Source organism: Cheilinus undulatus, linkage group 16, assembly GCF_018320785.1.
Source record: "Cheilinus undulatus linkage group 16, ASM1832078v1, whole genome shotgun sequence".
Classification (NCBI taxonomy): domain Eukaryota; kingdom Metazoa; phylum Chordata; class Actinopteri; order Labriformes; family Labridae; genus Cheilinus; species Cheilinus undulatus.
Genome location: NC_054880.1, coordinates 5999995 through 6023335, shown reverse-complemented (window position 1 = coordinate 6023335; position 23341 = coordinate 5999995). Strand labels below are relative to the sequence as shown.

The window sequence follows — 23341 nt, the reverse complement described above, 5'->3', positions numbered from 1 at the left end:
CACAGTACGCGTTTCCATTTTCAAAAGTTGGAAAGTTTAGCACATAACTGACTCGTACATCCAATGTTTTTTTTTTGGCACCCTTCTATTGGAGTACCAAGCTTACCAATCCGACTCAGAAGGGTGGAGCGACACACACAATAGAGGGTTTCAGTGTGCGACAGAACCGTTCAGTCGGGCTGCAAAACACAGCTGTCTGCTCTATGAGGAGTGTGAAAATGCGAGGTAAAAAAACCAATATCCATCTTAAATTGGGGATATTTAGACTCATCAGAGATCCGCACTGTGTCCTGGACGGTGTGGCCACAAATCAGGTTTCCTGTAGTGTTAATTTGGCAGCTATTTTTTTAGTCTTTGAATTAAATGTATTTTAGTTTTAGTCACATATTAGTCATTTCTATCCTTTTTAGTTTTAGTCTAGTTTGAGCTGACGAAAACACAAAACATTTTAGTCTAGTTTTAGTCCATAAAGTCCTCACATTTCAGGCTTTACTTTTAGTCCAAGCATTTATTCTCTTGCCTAAATCTGGTACCAAATCATGGTAGTGTGCTCTATGCACTCTGCCAAACCTGGGGTCCCTGCTTTCTACAGCTGAGAGGCAGAAAAGCTATAGATGCACCATTTTATTACAGATTTACCCACAGTGGAGAAATATCACAGATTTTGAATATCAGACGAAAACTACATTACATTTTAGTCTAGTTTTAGTCATCTTGACGAAAACTGTACTTAGTTCTTGTCAGTTTGAGTCATCCAAGATCTATTTTTGTTAGTCTTAGTCTAGTTTTGTTATGAAAAAAAGGCTGTGGACGAATATTTTTATAGTTTTAGTTGATGAAATTAACACCGATTTCCTGACATTTATGTGACCCGAATTCAAGTACTGAGGTAAAGCCTGACAGCACACATCAGCCTGGTTAATCAGTGACTGATGTTATACCAATTTAATTTGAAGTTTTGTAATTATCATGCAACTTACTTTTTGTCAGAGTTTTTATCATCAAAATCTGGTTTTAGTCGGTCTTAGTCTCCTCTTCCTCATGGAAAAAATGCTGTTGACAACATTTGCCATCATAGTTTTGTTGATTAATTTTACACTGGCACATGACTCGTGGTAAAAACAGGAGAAACTTCTATCATCTAGGCTCCTGGCATGTGAGACACAGTCTTTAAGTCATTACTTGTTTACATATATGCTGAAATAAAAATCAAACTACTTCACCCACTGAGGTACATACCAGTAGATGTCTCTCTTGTTAAACACAGATGAAAAAATAAAAGGTTGGCAGATATACTTGGGCAGCTGGGAATAATCTGTCCATCATCTACGTGTGGTAAACACAGGAGAGCTACTGTCTGTGAACAGCCATGTGCATTCTCAGACTGTGGGATTCTGCAAAACTTTTATCACACATGGAGCAACTATACGGTTTCTCATCTTTGTGGGCAACCATGTGTCGTTTTAGACTCCCGCTCTGTGTGAATGTGTTGCCACAAATTTGACACCTAAATGGTTTCTCATCCAAGTGTGTAGCCATGTGTCGCTTCAGACTACCCTTTAGTGTAAACTTGTTGCCACAAACTGAGCAGCTAAATGGTTTCTCCCCCTGGTGGACAAGCATGTGTCGTTTGAGCTCTCCATGAAGGGCAAATTTTAGACCGCAAACTGAACAACTATGTGGTTTTTCTCCCGTGTGGATCGCGATATGTTGTTGTAAAGTTCTTTGAAGGGCGAATTTCAGACCACAAAATGCACAGCTGAATGATGTGTCGCTGGTATGAACTCTTGCGTGCCTGGTCAAAGCGGCCATCTGATTAAATGTCTGATTACAGATGGAGCACTTAAAGGGTCTCTGCTCTAAGTTGGATGTCCTGCGATGCTCAGCGATGTTCTTGCAAAGTGAACAGTCGACTGGTTCTGGTCCTTTATCTTGCCCACAGTGATACAGCCGATGTCTCTCTTGGTCTGTGGCCTCTTCAGAGGAGCTGGCGGAAGTATTTCCAGTGTCACTCCCTGTATCACTGGCTGATTCCTCACTACCAGACTGAGATTCTCTGATCTCCCCATCAGAATCGGATTCTTGAGGCTGGAAAGTGTCTCTGTCCTCTTCTGCTGGGTTCTCATGAAGCTGTGAGGACTGAAGTTTCTCTTCTTCTTCAATCTTCACAGCAGCAGGCATGAATATGGACCCCTCCATCAGTCCTTGAGGCTGCACCCAAAGTTCATCTTCTTCGATTTTGATGATGGAAACCTCCGTTTGATTCTCCCGGTCCAAACCAGAGCTCCTCTCTTGCTGCTCATGAGGAGCCTCTTCTTGTTGCACCACTGGCTCCTGGACTTCTGTGGAGAGTCAGAAAAAACACAATGGTTTTACAGACTGTAATAATTAATAACAAACTCCCAACATTTATTTGGTAACAGTTTGGCTTTTTAAATGAGGACTAAATAAAGACAAAGGACGAAGGAAAAGAAACTGGCACTCAAATGGGAGCTAGCTCCTGTGGCTCACATTAAAGAGAGGTGTTTGGTGGATTGGATGATTGAAGTCTAACGAAACCAAGACAGACTGGCATTTAACAATTTCATCGTTTAGCAAACAGGAGCCTCAGTAGCAGAAGAACCAGAAACAGACACAACAGCCTGGCTCCTCCTCCTCATGCTGGCCACCAGCCTGGTCACACACTGCTGTGGGATGGCATCCCATTCTTCAACCAGCATTTGTAGCAAGTTAGACAATGTGGCTGTGTTGGTCACTCTGGCATGAATAGCACTCCCAAGCTGATCCCACAAGTGTTCAATGGGGTTTAGGTCAGGACTGCTGGCAGGCCAGTCCATCCTCTCCACTCCCAAGTTCTGGAGGTAGACTCTGATAGTCTCCCTCTGTGACTCCACACTTTCCACTGTGGACTCTTTCCACTTCATGGGGACCCTCATCATCCAGGACCTCACGTGGGAGCTCACTATCAGCTCCCTCTTCAAAAAAAACCTGTAACTCCCTACTTCTCTTTTTCAATGAAAAAAATTCACACAATCCACCAGCACTTGGACTCTAATCCATCACCTCTCTCCTCCTCTGAACTTACCCCGCACTCTCAGCCACTTCCTGCTGCCTCAGCCCTCATCCAAAAATTCAAGCCCTCCACATGCCAGCTTGATCCCCTCCCCACAGCTCTGGTCAAATCCTGCCTCCCCCTCATATCTGCCATCATCCACTCCTCACTCACCACTGGAATTGTTCCCTCCCTCTTCAAAACTGCCGCAGTCACCCCTATACTGAAAAAACCTGGTTCCCAACAATTTCTATAACCCCCATCCCATCTCTAATCTACCTTTCATCTCCAAAATCCTTGAAAAATTACTCACCACTCAACTCCACTCCCATCTAAGTCACAATTCCCTCTACGAACAACTCCAGTCTGGTTTCTGCCCCGCCATAGTACAGAAACGACCCTCATAAAAATCACCAATGACCTCCTCATAGCAGCTGCCCCCTTTTTACTCTCCATCCTCATCCTCCTTGATCTGAGTGCGGCCTTTGACACAATGTTTCACACCATCCTCCTCAATAGATTATCTCCCATTGGCATCACTTCCACCCCCCTTGACTGGTTTCACTCCTACCTCTCAGGCTGTACTCAGTTCATGCATCTAAAATCCTTCACATCCCAGCCCTCCCCCGTCATTTCAGGTGTGCCCCAAGGCTCTATCCTGGGGCCCCTTCTTTTCATAATCTACCTCCTTCCCCATGGAAATATTTTCCATGAATTCAACATCCATTTTCACTGCTTCGCAGATGACACCCAGCTCTACCTCTCCAGTAAACCCAACTCCTCATTTCCACCCCACTCCCTCACCGACTGCCTCTCTGAAATAAAATCCTGGTTCACTTCAAACTTCCTTAAATTAAACAGCGACAAAACAGAAGTCCTCCTCATTGGCACCAAATCCACTTAATCCAAAGCCGTCTCTCCCTCACCCTCGATGGCTCCTCAGTCTCCTCCACCCCTCAGGTTAAAAGTCTGGGTGTCATCCTCGACAGCTCCCTATCTTTCCAAGCTCACATCAATAGTGGAACCCGGTCTGCATATTTCCATCTACGCAACATCAATCGCCTCTGCCCCTCCCTCACCCCCCATACAACTTCTACTCTTGTCCACAGCCTCGTTACCTTCCATATTAACTACTGCAGTTCTCTTCTCTTTGGTCTCCCTCACAAATCTCTCCATAAACTTCAACTGGCTCAGAACTCAGCTGCTCGCATCATCACAAAACTCCCTCATTTCACCACATCACCCCCGTCCTACAGCAGCTCCACTGGCTCCCGGTTAAATTGAGAATAGAGTTCAAAATCCTCCTGTATGCATTCAAGGCTATCCACATTCTCACCCCCCCCTTATCTCTCCGATCTCCTCCACTAAGCCACCTCCTCCCGCTCCCTGGGATCCTCCTCCTCCATCCACCTCACCATGCTCTCTGCCCGCCTCAGCACCATGGGGAGTAGAGCTTTAAGCCGCTCTGCTCCCCAACTCTGGAACTCACTCTCACCAGACATCCGGAACATTGACTCTCTCCCTCTCTTCAAATCTCGACTCAAAACCCACCTGTTCAGGATTGCTTATTCATTGTAATTCTTCATTCTTTGTCCCATTTTATATTGTGTTTGCTTTTATCTATTGTTTTATTGTACTTGTTTTTATATGTAAAGTGACCTTGAGTGTTCAGAAAGGCGCGTATAAATAAAATGTATTAATATTATTAATATTAATATTATTATTACTTCCTGAGGCAGCTGAAGAAATTCAACCATCGTCTACACTGCCATTGTCAAGTCCATCCTCACCTCCTTCACCACAGTCTGGTACGCTGCAGCCACGGCGAGGGACAGAAACAGGCTGCAGCATATCATCTGCTCTGCAGAGAGGGTGAGTGGCTGCAACCTTCATCTCTCCATGACCTGTATGCCTCCAGGACCCTGAGGCGCGCAGGTAAAATTGCGGCCGACCCCTCTCACCCTGAACACTGGCTTTTTGAGGCCCTCCTCTCTGGCAGGAGGCTGAGGTCCATCAGGAACAAAACCTCCCACCACAAGAACAGTTTCTTCCTCTCTGCTGTCAGTCTAATGAACAGTACTCCAGCACTCCCCCTCCCCCTACAGACTCTCACTGAACCTCAGAATCAGCAGAGAGAAAAATGCATGTTTATACAGACTTATGTGTTACATTAACACTCACTGGACTTTATCTTGGCTGTTTGTAACCGCACACTGTGTGTGCCCTACTCATTTAGTTAAAATTGCACTAAAAGCTATTCATCAGTAAACCTGCACACCTGTTCAGTTTCTACCTTTATGGACCTTTGTACATACTCCATGTGATATTTACGTTTTACTTTGCTCCTAAATTCATATACAGTGCTTAACAAATTTATTGGACCACCTGTCATAAAAACGAGAAAACAAATATTGTAGAAATATTTCAAAAACTTTTTTAAAACTAAACTAAACTTGTTGGTATATGAACCCACGACCAATCAGATTCAGTCCAGAAGAGATTCCATGATGCACTCAGATGTTGTGGTAGATGTGCTTGTTCATGATACTGCCCATTTTCACACGCCGTATCCACAAATGGAACCCCATACCATAATGGACTCTCCACCATGTTTCACTGTGGGTGCATCTGGCATCAAAACGTTCTCCAGCTTTTCTGCAGACATAAACACGACCATGCTGACCCAATAGTTCAAACTTGGACTCGTCCATCCAGAGTACCTTCTTCCAGTCATCAACAGTCCAGTGTTTGTGCTCCCTGGCAAATCTGAGGCGTTTCTGGATGTTTGCAGGCCTCAATAATGGCTTCTTAGCAGCTATTCTTCCCTTTAAGCCTTGTTCCATCAGTCGTCTGCTTATGGTCATTCTGGAGACTTTCTCAGACTCTGATCTAGAAGCATTCATCTCTGCCTGAATATCAGCAGTGCTCTTCCTTCTGTCTCTAGTACTTCAAACTTGAGGTGTCTGACATCTGCTTCAGTTAACTTTGGTTTCCTGCCTCTTCCTTGGTGCATCTTGTGAGTACCAGTCTGGACAATTGACTCCAAAGCAGACTTGACCACACTGTGAGAACACTTCATGTCTTTCCCTATTTGTCTCAGAGACCATCCAGCATCATGAAGTGCTTTCATACCCAAATTTGAGCCGGCTCACTGGGCTTCTCCGAGTTGTCAGAAATTAATCAAGCATAACATTCAACCACTAAAACTCATTTTTCTGTTCAGGAATGCAAGTAAATAACTATAATTTGACATATGAATCATGAAATAATGATGACCTTTAGTATTTTTTTTTTTTTTTTTTATAAATCAGTTAATTTGAAAATTCATGGATAACAATAATAATAATTATATTTTATAATAAAAATATAATTTGGGTTAAAGAGCTTCTACATATTGGTGTATTTACATTGCAGAAACATAAAAAATGATTTTGGTAACTACCAATGCTGTTAATTTAGGGCAGCTGTGGCATAAACCTTACTATGGGTGGTGGTCTAATAAATTTGTTAAGCACTGTATATATTTTTTTTCTCTTGTCAAGGTCAAGGTCAACTTTATTTATAGAGCACTTTCAGAACAAACAGAGTTTGTACCAAAGTGCTGTACAGGAAAATTTTGAATAGTTATTTAAAAACACAGAGTAAAACACCATGATGTTGGAAGTGTGTTTAAAGCATAACATAGACAACATAATAGTGACATACCCATAAGTATGCAAGTACATATAGGCATACCAGGTACACACTGATTTACAGTGTTATAGGTCAAGGGGGCAATAGCGATCTCAGACAGAAAAACACACACGCACATGGACACACACAAAATGGGTCAGACATAGAACAAGGAGGAAACAAAGACACAGAGCCAGGGGGGATTAACTATCAAAAAAGAAAGAGAATAAAAGTGAGTCTTTAAGTGTTTTTTGAAGCAGTCCACAGAATCAGCTGATCGTATAAGTGATGGTAAGTTGTTCCAGAGTGTTGGAGCGGCTACTGAAAAAGCCCTGTCGCCAAGTTTAGGGTGTGATCGTGGGATGGTTAGTAGTCCTTGATCTGATGATCTGAGGGGTCTAGCTGTACTGTAGGGTCTTAAGAGTTCTTTGATGTAGCTCGGAGTGAGGTCATGGAGGGCTTTAAAAACAAACAGGAGAATTTTGTATGGGATTCTTGTAAACATCTATTTAAGTGATACATGACATTTTTATCTTGTTTTTAATAGCTTGTTAATAATTTTATTCTTCCTCTCTGTTACTTGTTTTGCACCAAACACCAAGTCAAATTCCTTGTATGTGAAAATGTACTTGGCAATAAAACCCGATTCTGATTCTGATAAACCTTGCTCTGCATTTGCAGAGATTCTGCAAGTTTTTTCATGGATGCAACCCACATACTCAGCTCTGCTGCTCATCCCACAAATGCATGTTCCTTACAAATGGAGCATCATTAAAAGGGAAATAAACAGGCTTTCCTACCGTATAAGATAAAATGTCAAGAAGTATTGTGACAACAAAGAAATTATGTACCAAACACAAACTTCCTTACTTTTTGTGCTAAGCACTCCCCCCAATATCATGCAGGCCATTTTAATATGAATAAAACATACAGAAACTTTAATCTGTCTTCAGTCGTATTTTTCAACAAAACTTACAACCAAAAAATGATCCAGACAGCCAAAAACCTAGGCATCACACATTTTTAATGCAATTTTGACAGTCTGAGGACTTTGCCTTCAATTTGTATTATTTAAAATAATGGAAAATTTCCCTGTCTCTTTTATACTGTGGTAAAAAAAACAGGTATGGATATGTTTTATGATTTTTTCTAGGGTACAAAATCCTACTATCATGGCAAAACCCCTTTCCACCATTGCTCTGTATCACTGATCATCAGAGCTTTAGTTCATAGTTCTCATAACTAACCGTGTCTGTAATAATGTCTGTAGCTGGATCTGCTGAGAAATGTGTAAAACATGGGATTATACAGACCTGCTCTGTGTAAAAGGACTTTAGGGTTGTAGAAAGAGTCCAGAAGTTTCTGTTGGTTCTCTTCAGATCGTTGGAGTTTCTCCTCGTACTCTGCTATCGTCCTTTCAAACAGCCCAAAAATCTCTTCAGCCGCCAGTGTTAGCCTCTGGTTCACAAAAGCTCTCAGGAACTGGACGTTAGACATTTCAATGAAGATAAAGAATCAGATATAACAAAAATAAAACGCCTGTTTCCTTCAGATAGCCACTCAGACAAAAGTCCTCCCCTCCATTCAGCGCTGTGGTCGATTTCAGAATCCCTCCATTTCGAACGAACAAGCTAACTTCCGCATGCTAAGCTAACGGTAGCTAATACTGAGTTTAAACTTCTCCAGTATCTGCGAGAAAGTCCAGCTGAACTCGTTTTAAGACTTTTAGTCTCTTTAATTCACTCCAAATGCAGCCGAGGATAACGACGAGTAACGTAAGCCAGCAGCCCGGTGAGGAAAATGTGCTTCCGATGCAATTCGCCTTCTTTGACTCTGTGGAATGGCGCTGAACTTTACCGCCACCTAGCGGGCTGGAGCCTGCTTCAGCTGAATACAATGTAATTAAAAGAAAATCAAAATTAAATAATAAAATATTTAAAAATTAATCACATAAATTAAATGAAAAATAACATAAAATTAACAAAAAAAAATCAATACAATTGAAAAGAAGCAATTTGATAAATTGAAATAGAATAAAATATTTAAAAAATAATCACATTAAATAAAAATAAATAAAATAAAACAAAAACAAAAAACAAATCCAATACAATTGAAAAAAAAATTGAAATGAAATAAAAAGAAATAGATGTATAGAATTTAAAAAACACGTTAAATGTGAAAGTTACTCCCAACAAGTGAAAACTGAGATGTTTTGTGTGTTGTAGTATGAGATAAGCCTTTTGTCCTGATACACATTTGTTAGTGTAAACTACTTCCTGTTCAAGGATGAGGCTCAGGTTTTATTGGTCGTTCTCATCTCAAAGAAGTGGGAGAAAAAAAATGTGTTCAAAATAAAAGCTTGGGTCTCAGGGGGATATGAGTTCCTTACACCTTGCAAAGTGGCTTCAATATTGAAAATAATTACATGGGAAAAAGATTCAGAATAAAAGCAGCGAAATCACAGCTGGTCTTTTAATAGAAAAACAGGTGGGCTTTTACTTTGAAATGCATGCAGGAAGTACACCATGCTCTTTAGCACCCACTGTAAACATGTCTTGAGGCAAATAATTGCTGGTGACTGATCTTCTATGGTCGTTCACACTCAAATGTTTTTAGCTCCTGAATAATCCTTGTACATTTCTAAGTCCAGCAAATCACAGACAAGGATGCTCTTTGAATGTTTGAACTTTATTACAAGATAATAAATCTACTGAAACATTTGAAATGCAATTTTTTTTACAAATGCAAAAACTCCATTTGTCACATTTATGGTTGCTTGTAAGAGAACTAGAAACTCCAGTGCTTAATCAGTGACACCTAAAGTCACATTTTCATTTCCAATCTCTCTCCTTCATTAGTACTAAAAACAACATAAACATCTCTAGTAGAATTTTGGTTAATCAGCTTTTCTCTTGCATGAGTGGAGCCTTTTTTAATTCCAGTAAAGTTTCAGACACCCTTCCAATAAAGGTTACCTTCACAGACGTGAGGTTTATCCGTGTCTTCATTACAAGATCTGAAACAGAAAAAAAAAACATATTTCCTTCTAAAATGTACAAAAATAATTCAATCCAAAACAAACACTGAACTCCCTTCATCCAGTCTGGATAACTCCAGTGTTTTCAGGATGAAATAATACAATATTTGTATTGATACTAAACTACTGAACACGTCAACTTAAACAGATGGACATTAACACATTTGAAAATGAACTGAAGAAGCAAAGAGACAGGGTGATAATGACATTCTTATCCTCATCCCTGAGTTCCAACAAACATAATTTGGCCTGAGTGAACCTTGAAACACAAACACACATCAGTATTTGCTATAAATGAACAATCTGTCCCTGGATGGTGAACCATTTCTGTCTTAACACCAGACATTAATCTATATGGATGGTGCTTTATTCTGACTTATTTTAGAGTCACAAGCGTCACTTTGAACCAAATAAGCATCAGACTGTGTGTTTATTGACAGCTATGGTGCATATCATCTCTAGTGCTGTAGGATGTGTCAGGTCCAGGCAAGAGTAGAAGTCTATCTGATCTGTGTTTATCTTCCCTGTGAATAATAGTTTGTTTCCACTGAGAGGTACGGTTCAGTTTGGTACAGCACAGTACGCGTTTCCATTTTCAAAAGTTGGAAAGTTTACCAAATAACTGACTCGTACATCCTATGTTTTTTTTTTTTTTGGCACCCTTCCATTGGAGTACCAAGCTTACCAATCCAACCCAGAAGGGTGGAGCGACACACACAATAGAGGGTTTCAGTGTGCAACACAACCGTTCAGTCGGGCTGCAAAACACAGCTGTCTGCTCTATGAGGAGTGTGAAAATGCGAGGTAAAAAAACCAATATCCATCTTAAATTGGGGATATTTAGACTCATCAGAGATCCGCACTGTGTCCTGGACGGTGTGGCCACAAATCAGGTTTCCTGACATTTATTTGGACCCGATTTTAAGTACTGAGGCAAAGCCTTACAGCACACGTCAGCCTGGTTAATCAGTTATTGATGTTATACCAACTTAATTTGAAGTTTTGTAATTATCATGCAACTTACTTTTTGCTTACTTTTTACTTTTTTAATTACCAAAATCTGGTTTTAGTCGGTCTTAGTCTCCTCTTCCTCATGGAGAAAATGCTGTTGACAACATTTGCCATCATAGTTTTGTTGATTAATATTGCACTGGCACACGACTCGTGGTGAAAAAAGGTGACACTTGTATCATCTAGGCTCCTGGCATGTGAGACACAGTCTTTAAGTCCTTACTTGTTAACATGCATGCTGAAATAAAAATCAAACTACTTCACCCACTGAGGTACATACCAGTAGATGTCTCTCTTGTTAAACACAGATGAAAAAATAAAAGGTTGGCAGATATACTTGGGCAGCTGGGAATAATCTGTCCATCATCTACGTGTGGTAAACACAGGAGAGCTACTGTCTGTGAACAGCCATGTGCATTCTCAGACTGTGGGATTCTGCAAAACTTTTATCACACATGGAGCAACTATACGGTTTCTCATCTTTGTGGACAACCATGTGCCGTTTCAGCCTCCAGCTTTGTGTGAATGTGTTGCCACAGATTTGACACATAAATAGTTTCTCATCCAAGTGTGCAGTAGCCATGTGTCGCTTCAGACTACCTATTAGTGTAAACTTGTTGCCACAAACTGAGCAGCTAAATGGTTTCTCCCCCTGGTGGACAAGCATGTGTCGTTTGAGTGCTCCATGAAGGGCAAATTTTAGACCGCAAACTGAACAACTATGTGGTTTTTCTCCCGTGTGGATCGCGATATGTTGTTGTAAAGTTCTTTGAAGGGCAAATTTCAGACCACAAAATGCACAGCTGAAAGATGTCTCGCTGGTATGAACTCTTGCGTGCCTGGTCAAAGCGGCCATCTGATTAAATGTCTGATTACAGATGGAGCACTTAAAAGGTCTCTGCTTTAAGTTGGATGTCCTGCGATGCTTGCAAAGTGAACAGTCGACTGGTTCTGATCCTTTATCTTGCCCACAGTAATACAGCAGATGTCTCTCTTGGTCTGTGGCCTCTTCAGAGGAGCTGGCGGAAGTATTTCCAGTGTCACTCCCTGTATCACTGGCTGATTCCTCACTACCAGACTGAGATTCACTGATCTCCCCATCACAAGCACTGTCATCAGAATCGGATTCTTGTGGCTGGAAAGTGTCTCTGTCCTCTTCTGCTGGGTTCTCATGAAGCTGTGAGGACTGAAGTTTCTCTTCTTCTTCAATCTTTACAGCAGCAGGCATGAATATGGACCCCTCCATCAGTCCTTGAGGCTGCACCCAAAGTTCATCTTCTTCGATTTTGATGATGGAAACCTCCGTTTGACTCTCCTGGTTCAAACCAGAGCTCCTCTCTTGCTGCTCATGAGGAGCCTCTTCTTGTTGCACCACTGGCTCCTGGACTTCTGTGGAGAGTCAGAAAAAACACAATGGTTTTACAGACTGTAACAATTAATAACAAACTCCCAAAAGCAAATAAGCACAAATAGCTTTGGGACATTTTGGGGGGGGAATTGGATTTTGCATAAAAATAGATTTTTGTGGCAAAACTGTGACTAAAAATGTTCAATGACTACCTTTTTCCACAAGGAAAACAAAGATGAGCTAAAATAGATCTTTTAATGATAAACACTGATGAAATGCAAGTTAAGTTTTCATCAATCATCTAGGGCCCGTTGCACAAAAGTAGGACTGGGACATCCAGGATAAATGACTGATCTGGGTTCAACGAATCATAAACAAGAGTGTCCAGGCTTAATTGGTTGCAAAAAGACCAAGCCAAGATGAGCAGACATGGCTTCATCAAGCCAGGTGAAACAAATCCTGGATTAGTGCGCACACGCGGCTTCTTCAAATATACCCCGCCATTGATCACAGATTCACCAATTCACCATGACAACGAGAGCGGTGTACTTTTCCCCATCGGAGGCAGAAATCCTCATGGAGGCTTATGAGGAGGTAAAGGACCAAATAAAAAAGAAAGGCAACACTGCTACATCTACAAAATGAGCGAAATCGTGGCAAAGTATCGCGGACCGCCTGAATGCGTAAGTAGTGCGCAAATACACACTCACTGCTCCGCTGACACCATCACAATTAGCCTACAATCCAAATAGTTCATTAACATCTCCAAAAACATACTCTGATTATGAATCATTTCAAATTGTAAGTGAAATTGACTGCAGATGTGAGTGAAATTGTGTAAATGCAACTCCATCAGATTGTAAAATCTTATCTTAACTCCTCATGCTCTATGCTCCTCTGTTGTTTCATTTGCCTATATGTATGCACGTTTATGCAATAGTCTTCATCTTATAATTTCAGATGGTCTGCAATGCTGACTGTCTCATCAGCAATGTTGTGGCAAAGTGGCCTGGCTCGGTCCATGACTCCTGAGTCTTTCGGACCTCTGGAATCTATTAGCGCCTATCACACGGTGAGCCACACAACATCTATTAATAACCACTTTTTACATCATAGCTGTGTCAAGAATGTCACTCTATTATGAGGTTGTGATGATGGGATTTTGTATTGACAGGTGAATTCTCTGGTGTGTTGCTGGGGGACAGGGGGTATGCCTGTCGGCCTTTTCTCCTGACACCATTCACAGACTGCCAGGAAGCACAGCATGCCTACAATCATGCCCATGCCAGGACAAGGGCCAGGACTGAAATGACCTTTGGCCTCCTAAAGGCACGCTTTCACTGTCTTCAAGACTTAAGGGTCAGCCCTTTGAGGGCATGTGACATCACTGTAGCCTGTGCTGTCCTCCACAATGTGGCCTGCCTGAGGAAGGACAGGGCCCCCAGAGGGTCATCACTCATGGACTTGGACCATCCTGCCATCTTCCCTCATGATGACAGTGGTTGGCTGGTCAGGGACCAATATGTGTTAAATTATTTTAGTTAACATGCAAGCTTTAAATTTAAGTTAAATATGTCCTGCAGTGGCGGAGACGCATGCTGTGAATTTCTGTTAAATATGACATGCATTGACAGAGGAAATTGTGTTTTATTAAATTCAATTTAAACTGATTTGGCCTCTCATGTTGTTTGTGTTGTATACTGTATGTATACAAGCTGGCAGGGAGGCTACTGCATCCATTCATTTGTCTGTCCATTTGTTGTGTATGGATTTGTCCTGCATTTATTTCAGTGTGCAGACATGTGGGGTGTATTATATACAGATCTTTGAATGTGCATTTATTCTTATGTTCTATAATATGCTTTGATTCTGTGCTTTCTATTTTGTTGAGTCATTGTGTGACTTCAGTTTTGAAAGGAGCTGATGGTTTACTTGCTTTGATTTGTCCTTGTTCAATAAAGGAACTTCATGCTACTCTTTGGTGTGTACTTATATTTATATGGCATATATAGTCTATGGGAAACTGTAAATTATCTAATGATTGCAAAATCATCTAAAATAATCATTCATCTAAAATTATTGAAATTTAATGTCACAAATGTTTAGATAATGACAGTGGGTCTAGTTGAATGTGATAACATTGTGTAGTGGGCAGTGGAATAACTATTGGTTTCCATTTGTGGTGACTGCTGACTGAGATAAGGGATGAGATTAAATAGATCCTGGAACTTAGCCTGGTCTGGTGCAGGCTAGCTCCACAGAATAAATCTCCATGGTAACTTATGTCATAACACATCCCCCTTTTGTGCAACCAGATCACGGATAAGTTGAGCCAGGATAACCAAGAAATCTCGGCTTAATCCCTTATCCTAGTTTTGTGCAATGGGCCCCACGTGGGAGCTCAATATCAGCTCCCTTATCAAAAAAGCCCAGCAGAGGATGTACTTCCTGAGGCAGCTGAAGAAATTCAACCATCGTCTACACTGCCATCATCAAGTCCATCCTCACCTCCTTCACCACAGTCTGGTACGCTGCAGCCACGACGAGGGACAGAAACAGGCTGCAGCATATCATCTGCTCTGCAGAGAGGGTGAGTGGCTGCAACCTTCATCTCTCCATGACCTGTATGCCTCCAGGACCCTGAGGTGCGCAGGTAAAATTGCGGCTGACCCCTCTCACCCTGAACACTGACTTTTTGAGGCCCTCCTCTCTGGCAGGAGGCTGAGGTCCATCAGGAACAAAACCTCCCACCACAAGAACAGTTTCTTCCCCTCTGCTGTCAGTCTAATGAACAGTACTCCAGCACTCCCCCTCCCCCTACAGACTCTCACTGAACCTCAGAATCAGCAGAGAGAAAAATGCATGTTTACACAGACTTACGTGTTACATTAACACTCACTGGACTTTATCTCGGCTGTTTATAACTGCACACTGTCTGTGCCCTACTCATTTAGTTAAAATTGCACTAAAAGCTATTCATCAGTAAACCTGCACACCTGTACAGTTTCTACCTTTTTGAACCTTTGTACATACTCTATGTCATGTTTACGTTTTACTTTGTATTTTATTTTGCTAATACATTCATAAATTTCTTTTGTAAACATCTATTTAAGTGATACATGACATTTTTATCTTGTTTTTAATAGCTTGTTAATAATTTTATTCTTCCTCTCTGTTACTTGTTTTGCATCAAACACCAAGTCCAATTCCTTGTATGTGAAAATGTACTTGGCAATAAAACCAGATTCTGATTCTGATAAACCTTGCTCTGCATTTGCAGAGATTCTGCAAGTTTTTCATGGATGCAACCCACATACTCAGCTCTGCTGCTCATCCCACAAATGCATGATCCTTACAAATGGAGCATCATTAAAAGGGAAATAAACAGGCTTTCCTACGGTATAAGATTAAATGTCAAGAAGTATTGGATATGTTTTATGATTTTTGCTAGGGTACAAAATCCTACTATCATGGCAAAACCCCTTTCCACCATTGCTCTGTATCACTGATCATCAGAGCTTTAGTTCATAGTTCTCATAACTAACCGTGTCTGTAATAATGTCTGTAGCTGGATCTGCTGAGAAATGTGTAAAACATGGGATTATACAGACCTGCTCTGTGTAAAAGGACTTTAGGGTTGTAGAAAGAGTCCAGAAGTTTCTGTTGGTTCTCTTCAGATCGTTGGAGTTTCTCCTCGTACTCTGCTATCGTCCTTTCAAACAGCCCAAAAATCTCTTCAGCCGCCAGTGTTAGCCTCTGGTTCACAAAAGCTCTCAGGAACTGGACGTTAGACATTTCAATGAAGATAAAGAATCAGATATAACAAAAATAAAACGCCTGTTTCCTTCAGATAGCCACTCAGACAAAAGTCCTCCCCTCCATTCAGCGCTGTGGTCGATTTCAGAATCCCTCCATTTCGAACGAACAAGCTAACTTCCGCATGCTAAGCTAACGGTAGTTAATACTGAGTTTAAACTTCTCCAGTATCTGCGAGAAAGTCCAGTTGAACTCGTTTTAAGACTTTTAGTCTCTTTAATTCACTCCAAATGCAGCCGAGGTTAACGACGAGTAACGTAAGCCAGCAGCCCGGTGAGGAAAATGTGCTTCCGATGCAATTCGCCTTCTTTGACTCTGTGGAATGGCGCTGAACTTTACCGCCACCTAGCGGGCTGGAGCCTGCTTCAGCTGAATACAATGTAATTAAATAATAGGAAAAAAAAATAAAAAAAATAAAATAATATAAAACCCAAATCCAATACAATTGAAAAAAGGAAATAAAACAAAAAGAAGTAGAATAAAATATTTAAAAATTAATCACATAAAATTAAATGAAAAATAAAATAAAAAATAAATAAAATAAAATGAAACAAACAAACAAACAAACAAATCCAATACAACTGAAAAAAAGAAATGAATGAAAATAAATACAGTTAATAAAAATAAATTAAAAAAATGAAATTCAATAGAATTAATAGGACAGACTAAGATGAATTTAATAAAATTAAATAAAATATAATGGATGGAATTCAATTTAAAAAATAAAAGGAAATGAAAAAGGGCAAGAAATTGAGTGAAATAAAACAGAATAATACGGGACACATGTAGACGGCAAGGTTCGAACTAAATAACTAAAACAAAAATTTTAAAATCATTTTAGTTAACTGAAACTAAAAAAAAATCCTAAGCTTTACCATAAAAACGAAAACAAACTAAAACTGTATAGTGCACTTACAAAACTAACCAAAATTAAATAAAAATGGAGACAAAATATCCTTAGTTTTAGTCTTTGACATAACCATACTGACTGGCACCTACACACAAGTCTGGGGAGTGTAAAATAACTGATCTGATGGTTAAGACTTCACATAGTGGTAGTTTTATGTCTGGAGTTTTATTCAAACATAATCATTAAATAAATAAAATGATAAGTGAAGAGTAGCGTGTTTGAGTATGTTTTTAAAAATGTAAAATGCCTAATCAGCCCTGACATCTATTCATAAAAAACTAAAACACCAAAACTGATAAAAACTAAACTAAAATGAAGCATTTTTTCAAAATAAAAACTAAAGTAATAAAAACTAAACTGAAATTGAACACAAAAGGGAAAACAAAATAAAAATAAAAACTAATGAAACATCCAAAACTATTACAACCTTGCTCCATGATTGTCTGAAATGGGTTATTTTTATGCTTTCTAGCACCACATTTCAACTGTTGTTGATACTGTAAAAAATGACACAAACTTTAAATAAACATTTTTTTCATAGGACAGGTGCATTGGAAAGGGAAGAATCCATAAAAAATTGCAAGCAAACTTATGCATTAAACACTGAAAAAGTTTGGTAGAACTTTTGCATGCGCTTGCAGCAATTTCTGTCATAATAAAAAAGGAAATATACTTAAAATATAATGTTTAGGACTTCTATTTTTGTTTTTCCTGGTAACGGATGAACGCAGAACCAATGGTCTTTCATTCCCTGATAGATGCCTTATACTTCAGTGAATAGAGGTGAATTTTTCTTTAATTCTGGTGAAACTACGCATGAGAATCAAACAGATTCCTGGCAATGGTTTTTCTGTGTTGCAGTTATATGTTCAGCTTAAAGGTTGTCATTTCTCCCCAGAGTGGTGCTGTTCATCAGAAGAATCCACAGTAGAGAAAAAACTTTTCTCCTGCTCACTTCAGGGTTAGTTTCAGACGATTTTCAGCTAGGAGAGAAACTTCTTAGCATTGACACTTGGCTCAAGTTGAAATGTTTGATCTACAGTGGATTAATACCTGTACGCTGATACAGACATCTGTTTATAAAGACAAATAAATCACAAGAATACCAACAACGGGAGCTGGTTTGTCAGCACGGACAAAGTCACGCCTGTTTATTGTTGTCAACATGCAACAATTTATCTGTTTACACCAAAGCCTGTTGATAAGTGATTGGACATCTCTGACAGCAAACAGAAAACAGAACACTTAACATAGAAATGCCAACAGCAATTAGGAAACAGGTATAGACTGTGATTTTTTTAGTACTTCATGATACTGAGGAACAACTTTTTTGCTGCAGCTACAGGGTTTCCTCTGTGTGAACTGTCATGTGTCTTGTCAGAGTAACTTGCTGAGCAAATTTCTTCCCACAAACAGAACAACTGAAGGGCCTCTCACCGGTGTGAACAGTCATGTGTCGCTTTAGAGTTCCACGTTGTGCAAATCTTTGACCACATACCGAACAACTAAACTCTTTCTCTCCTGTGTGAACAATCAGGTGTCGTTTCAGATTCCCTCGAAGTGCAAATTTCCTTCCACAGAATGAGCAGCTGTACGGCCTCTCTCCGGTGTGGCTTCTCATGTGTAAAATCAAGTTATTCCTCAGACTGAAACTCGTTTGACAAACTGAGCAGCTAAACGGTTTCTCGCCTGTATGAGTTCTTAAGTGTAACGTCAAAGTCGAGCTCTGAGCAAACCTTGCACCACAGATGGCGCACCTGAACGGTCTCTCTCCAGTGTGGACTCTCATGTGCCTCTCCACGTCTCCTTTCCATGGAAAAGTCTTCTTACAAACCGAACAGCTGAAGCGTGTTCCCTCTGAATGATGTCGCATGTGAGTAGATAAGGAGTTTTTCCGCAGGTATCGTTTACCACAAACTGAGCAGCTGAAAGGTTTCATTCCTGTTTTGCTTCTGTTGTTTTTCAGCAGGTTTGTCTTCTGGCTTAAAGCTGCAGCACATTCAGAGGAGCTGTTTTGTATTTCTCCGTTATTTCCCTCTGTATCATTTGAAGGTACTTCACTGCTTTGGAGGACATTCTGACCAGACTGAGAGCTCCTGATCTCCTCCCAGTCCCAGCTACTGTCATCAGTCTCAGACTCAGAGCACTGCAAAGTCGTGTATTTGTTCTTTTTGGTTTGGTTTTCATGCAGCTGTGAGGACTGCGGTTTCTCCTCGTCCTCATCTTCATTCTTCACAATAACAGAAGTGAACATGGACTCGTTGGTACCAGCCTTCATCAGCTCATTAAGCTGCTGCCCCTCCTCATTGATCCAGAGCTCGTCCTCCTCTTTTTTAATGATTTGGGACTCTGGTGGGTCCTCCTGGTTCAGACTGGAGCTCCACTCCTGCTGCCCAGGGAAAATCTCTTCTTTTCTCACCGTCAGCTGCTCAACATCTGTGGAGAGAAAAAAAATATCAAAAAGATGTCGAGAGGAGTGCTTCATGGACTCAAAGAGTCTGAGGTACTATTTGGAATGGGATTCATCTGGTAAATAATTGAAGGAAAAAAACTCCAAGGCATCTTCTTTTAACTATTAAAAAGCATTTATTTTTACATAAGCTAACATGGCAGATAGACTGTTTCATACACTGGGTGTAGGGGTTGACTGATTTTCAGCCTGGCCAGTTATTGAGGCCCATATTTGGCATTTCTGATTAGCATTCTGGCACTTTATTTTTACCAATAATTAAAAAAAGAATCCAAAAGTAATTTACTTTGCTTCCCCTGCAGTGTGTGCTTTCTGCTCTGGTTATATGTTCACTCTCCCCTGTCTTACCAGATGTCTTAAATACAACACAATCTGATTGGCTAGATGTTGACTGGACAATCAACTCTTAAGCCTGGGTGCCACTGGCACAGTAAGCGTATGGTATCACTTCTGTTTTCCTGCTGCTACAGTGTTGCTCTCTGCTGTTTCTCATGCACATGGACCTTGGTCTCTAGCCAGTCAAATTCCAGGACTCACAAGAATACAGTAAGACCAGGAGGACCAAAAACTGAAAGACTGACTTTCATCAGATACTGTGAACACCACACTACCTTGTCCAGGGAACCCATCACTCCATGCTCTTCCTTAAAGAAAGAACTGCTGACATGTTCTGATAAAAAACTGCCCCTATCGCTACATCAGAGCCAAACACTTCACTCGCAGTTAGGGTTGGGTATTGTTTGTTTTTTTTTCCAGTACTTGTGCTACAGCGATACTTTTAAATGCCTAAACCAGGGGTGTTAAACTCAAGGCCCGGGGGCCAAATCTGGCCCAGGAGATTATATCATATTTCTATTATAACTGGCCCATCAGTATGAGGTCTGCAGAAGTATAAAAATGTAAAAGTAACCTTGATGATTTAAGATATTGTTGTCAAGTCATACATTCTGGAAAAAGGGAGTAAAAATAATTAGAAAAAAGTCAGGAATGAGGGAAAAAAATTAATTTGTGTTTTAATTCCACATTTTCAATTTAGCGCCTCACAATTAGAACTCAAACTTAGGATTGTGACTTTTTCTTTTGTACTTTGAGCATTTCCTCTCATAATTTTGACTTCTTAAATAATATTTTGAACTTTTAGATTCATAATTTTAATTTTTAAGTCATATTGTGACCTTTTTAACTAATTATTTATTTTCATCTCATAATTTCAACTCCTAACTTTGACTTCATAATCCCATAGTTTGACATTTTAGACTTTCAATTTAAAATCTGAATCATATTTTGACTTTTAAACTCATGATTTTGACTTTCTTTCTAATGTGTTTGCCTTTTAAAAACATTATTTTTCAATTTCAATATCATGTTTTGACCTTAGGACTAATAAATGTATTTTTCACAGATTTTAAGCCTTCAAATTTGTCTTTTTTCATATTTTATAACCGGTGAATTGAGGCAGAGTGTTTATGGTTAAAAAGGTGAACCGGTTATGCCCTCAGGTTAAACCTGAATCCAGAATCTGGCCCCTGGTGTGATTGAGTCTGACATCCCTGGCCTAAATGGTACCTGAATCAGTACTTTTGAGGGAAAAAATGGGTTTAGAGCTTGTTGGAGAATAAAAGCTGTATCATATATTATCTAGAGAAACATTTTCAAAAGATTCCAGTAGAACATACTAGAAAAAAAAACCAAAACAAAATTCATCCATTATTTTTTTCATCATGCTTTTATACCACTCACGTTTTTTATTTATTCTATTTATTACTGAATCTTCTGCATCTGATGGTTTTATGTTTGCATAAAATGCATCACATGATAATTTATTTTTTTCTTTATACAGTGACAATGAAGGTTGTCTGATTCTGATCAGAGACAAAAATAAAGTAAACATGACAGCCGAACTGTGCCATTGGCAGTAAAACAGGAGCAGAGCACAGACATCATGCTGGACAGCAAAACAAACAACATTCATGCTCTGCTTAAACAGAAAGCATGCAAACAACTACAAATTCCATATTTCACACTTTTATTTGGGTGGCAGGTTACCAAAATGAAGCATCAATATCTGAATTGTAATTTGGTCCAGTATTGTATGTGTTGGTAAAGGTATCATGTTGGTACTGGATTTTGATACTCATCCCTACTGGCAGTAGCCATTGTTTAGAAGCTTGCAGCACAACTGAACCGTACTGCAGACTCAGCTCATGCTGAGGCAGGTGAGGAGGAGAGCCAAAACCAATCTACTGTTGGAGAAGCTTTCAGCGCTGCTCTCTGGATTCACAAAAAAGTGTCACCCAGTTCTGGTAAAACTGTCGCTACAGCTCATCTAAGGCTTCAACAACAGCGGCCATTGTTGACAGGACTGCAGTACACATAAACCCCGCCCTCAGCGGACATGGATTCAGATCGGAGCTTTGCATGGTGGCTCACCTTTGTGGACAGGGAATCTGGACAGTCCAAGGTTCATCAACACAACATGGTCATGTAGACCTTAAAAACACCACCCAACTTTGCCAATCAAACAAAAGGGACTTTTCTAACATTTTTGTACAACTGTACACCACAACTACGACTTTCTTTTGTCTTATTGGTTGTTTCCACTAATATAACAAACACTAGCACGGCTAATCCTGCTTTTTGAGTGCCTTGACATAACATTTGATGGCTTGATGGTTAAAGTATTTTACAAACCTGCTCTAGTCTCGACTACAAGGTTGAAAACAGCGTCCTGTGGTTTCTCTTGTCCATGTTTCTGTTTTGATCGACAGATTTCCTCTTCATACTCTGCTATGGTTTTCTCAAACAGCTGGAATATCTCCTCAGCTGCTGCAGTGAGTCTCTGGTTCACTAAAGATCTCAACAACTGCACTTTAGACATGTTTGCAAGATATCATTCACCCAGTCATGCCAGACCAGAAACCTTGATATGAGCTGATGTTTACTCTCCTCCGTCTAATTCTAGTAAACCAGCCAAGCTAACACCCTAGCAGCGCGGGACAGCGTTTGACATTGTCGAATAAGAAAATGATGTAATCCTTTAAGATTGCTTCTTGTTGACATTTTTGGATTAGGTAAACTGCAAGTATTAGCCTCGGTCTCCGTAGATGCACGTCTGACAATGCTGTGCCCGAGTTCCGGCTCCGTGTATTTCCTGCGAGTAAGCTAACATTCCGCTAATTCACAGAATAATTCTAACGCGATATCAGAAAAACTCTCTGCTGTAATTCCACACAGTCTCTTCTATTTTAACGCGAATTCCATTATTATCCAGATGTGTCCACCGGCGACGTACGTGACAACCGAAAGAATTAGCATGTTAGCCACAAAAAGTAAGGGAACTTCCGGTGTTGTGATTTGAACAGCGACTGTGCTAACAGGTGACTTCCAGCCGAGTGTGATTGCGGTTGTCGAAGCTGCTGAAGACAGAGTGTGTCCGAACGAGAGTCTGTCGGTCCGTTTTTAATCAAAATGCTAAAATAAGCATAAGTTAAAACAAATAGGAGGCAGGGACACTCGGCTGGATGGCACCAATTAGCACGGTCACTCCTTATTCCAAAACACCGGGTGACATTCTCCTTCGCTTTCCATTTTACGGCTGTCGTTAAACCGTTTGTGGCTGCCTGAGGTGCATATATCGCCCCCAGCAGGCGGAAGTTTTGAGGGACCAAAGACATTGCAGACTTTTCCTTACCTCGATTCTAGAAGGGTTTTATTTTGTTTTCATTTGTCTATCAGCCTTTCTCTCAGTTTTAGCTTTATTTTTGCACAGACGAGGGTAAGGCCCAGGTAAATGTTTTCTTGATACACCTCCAGGTAAGATATTTTCTCAAGAGATGAAGTAAAAAATCAGATGCATTTTTATCTAGTTCTGGTGTTAAAGTCAGAATTCTTAGAATAAAGTCAGAGCTCTTAGAATAAAATCAGAATTCTGAGATAAAAGTCAGAACTATGAAAAGAAAAATCATAATTCTGACTTTAACGTTACAAACCTGACTTTTTCTTACTTTAAAATCAGAATCTGAAGT

The 23341-nt window shown here is 40.1% G+C and overlaps 3 protein-coding genes across 3 annotated transcripts; all 3 read right to left on the bottom strand.

Moving 5' to 3' along the window:
• Positions 1 to 546: 546 nt before the first annotated feature.
• LOC121523856 (gastrula zinc finger protein XlCGF46.1-like) lies at positions 547 to 8502 on the bottom strand. Its single transcript, XM_041808912.1, has 2 exons — positions 8038 to 8502; positions 547 to 2342 (listed from the first exon to the last, which is right to left on the bottom strand). The coding sequence occupies exons 1-2, from the start codon at positions 8219 to 8221 to the stop codon at positions 1351 to 1353; spliced, it is 1176 nt and encodes a 391-aa protein (XP_041664846.1). The 5' UTR covers positions 8222 to 8502; the 3' UTR covers positions 547 to 1350.
• Positions 8503 to 9413: 911 nt separating this feature from the next.
• LOC121523854 (zinc finger protein OZF-like) lies at positions 9414 to 16191 on the bottom strand. The gene is made up of 2 exons (XM_041808911.1): positions 15732 to 16191; positions 9414 to 12161 (listed from the first exon to the last, which is right to left on the bottom strand). The coding sequence occupies exons 1-2, from the start codon at positions 15913 to 15915 to the stop codon at positions 11164 to 11166; spliced, it is 1182 nt and encodes a 393-aa protein (XP_041664845.1). The 5' UTR covers positions 15916 to 16191; the 3' UTR covers positions 9414 to 11163.
• Positions 16192 to 17976: 1785 nt separating this feature from the next.
• Positions 17977 to 22841, bottom strand: LOC121523841 (zinc finger protein OZF-like). Its single transcript, XM_041808897.1, has 2 exons — positions 22008 to 22841; positions 17977 to 19282 (listed from the first exon to the last, which is right to left on the bottom strand). Exons 1-2 carry the CDS (start codon positions 22192 to 22194, stop codon positions 18186 to 18188), a joined length of 1284 nt encoding a protein of 427 aa, XP_041664831.1. The 5' UTR covers positions 22195 to 22841; the 3' UTR covers positions 17977 to 18185.
• Between the last annotated feature and the right edge of the window lie 500 nt (positions 22842 to 23341).

Excerpts from the sequence above, each read along its gene's own strand:
- LOC121523856 (XM_041808912.1), bottom strand. The coding sequence starts at position 8,221 with ATGTCTAACGTCCAGTTCCTGAGAGCTTTTGTGAACCAGAGGCTAACA. Across the intron at positions 2,343-8,037 it reads AGTCCTTTTACACAGAGCAG|AAGTCCAGGAGCCAGTGGTG; the intron begins GTCTGTATAATC and ends GACTCTCCACAG.
- LOC121523854 (XM_041808911.1), bottom strand. The coding sequence starts at position 15,915 with ATGTCTAACGTCCAGTTCCTGAGAGCTTTTGTGAACCAGAGGCTAACA. Across the intron at positions 12,162-15,731 it reads AGTCCTTTTACACAGAGCAG|AAGTCCAGGAGCCAGTGGTG; the intron begins GTCTGTATAATC and ends GACTCTCCACAG.
- LOC121523841 (XM_041808897.1), bottom strand. The coding sequence starts at position 22,194 with ATGTCTAAAGTGCAGTTGTTGAGATCTTTAGTGAACCAGAGACTCACT. Across the intron at positions 19,283-22,007 it reads TGTAGTCGAGACTAGAGCAG|ATGTTGAGCAGCTGACGGTG; the intron begins GTTTGTAAAATA and ends TTCTCTCCACAG.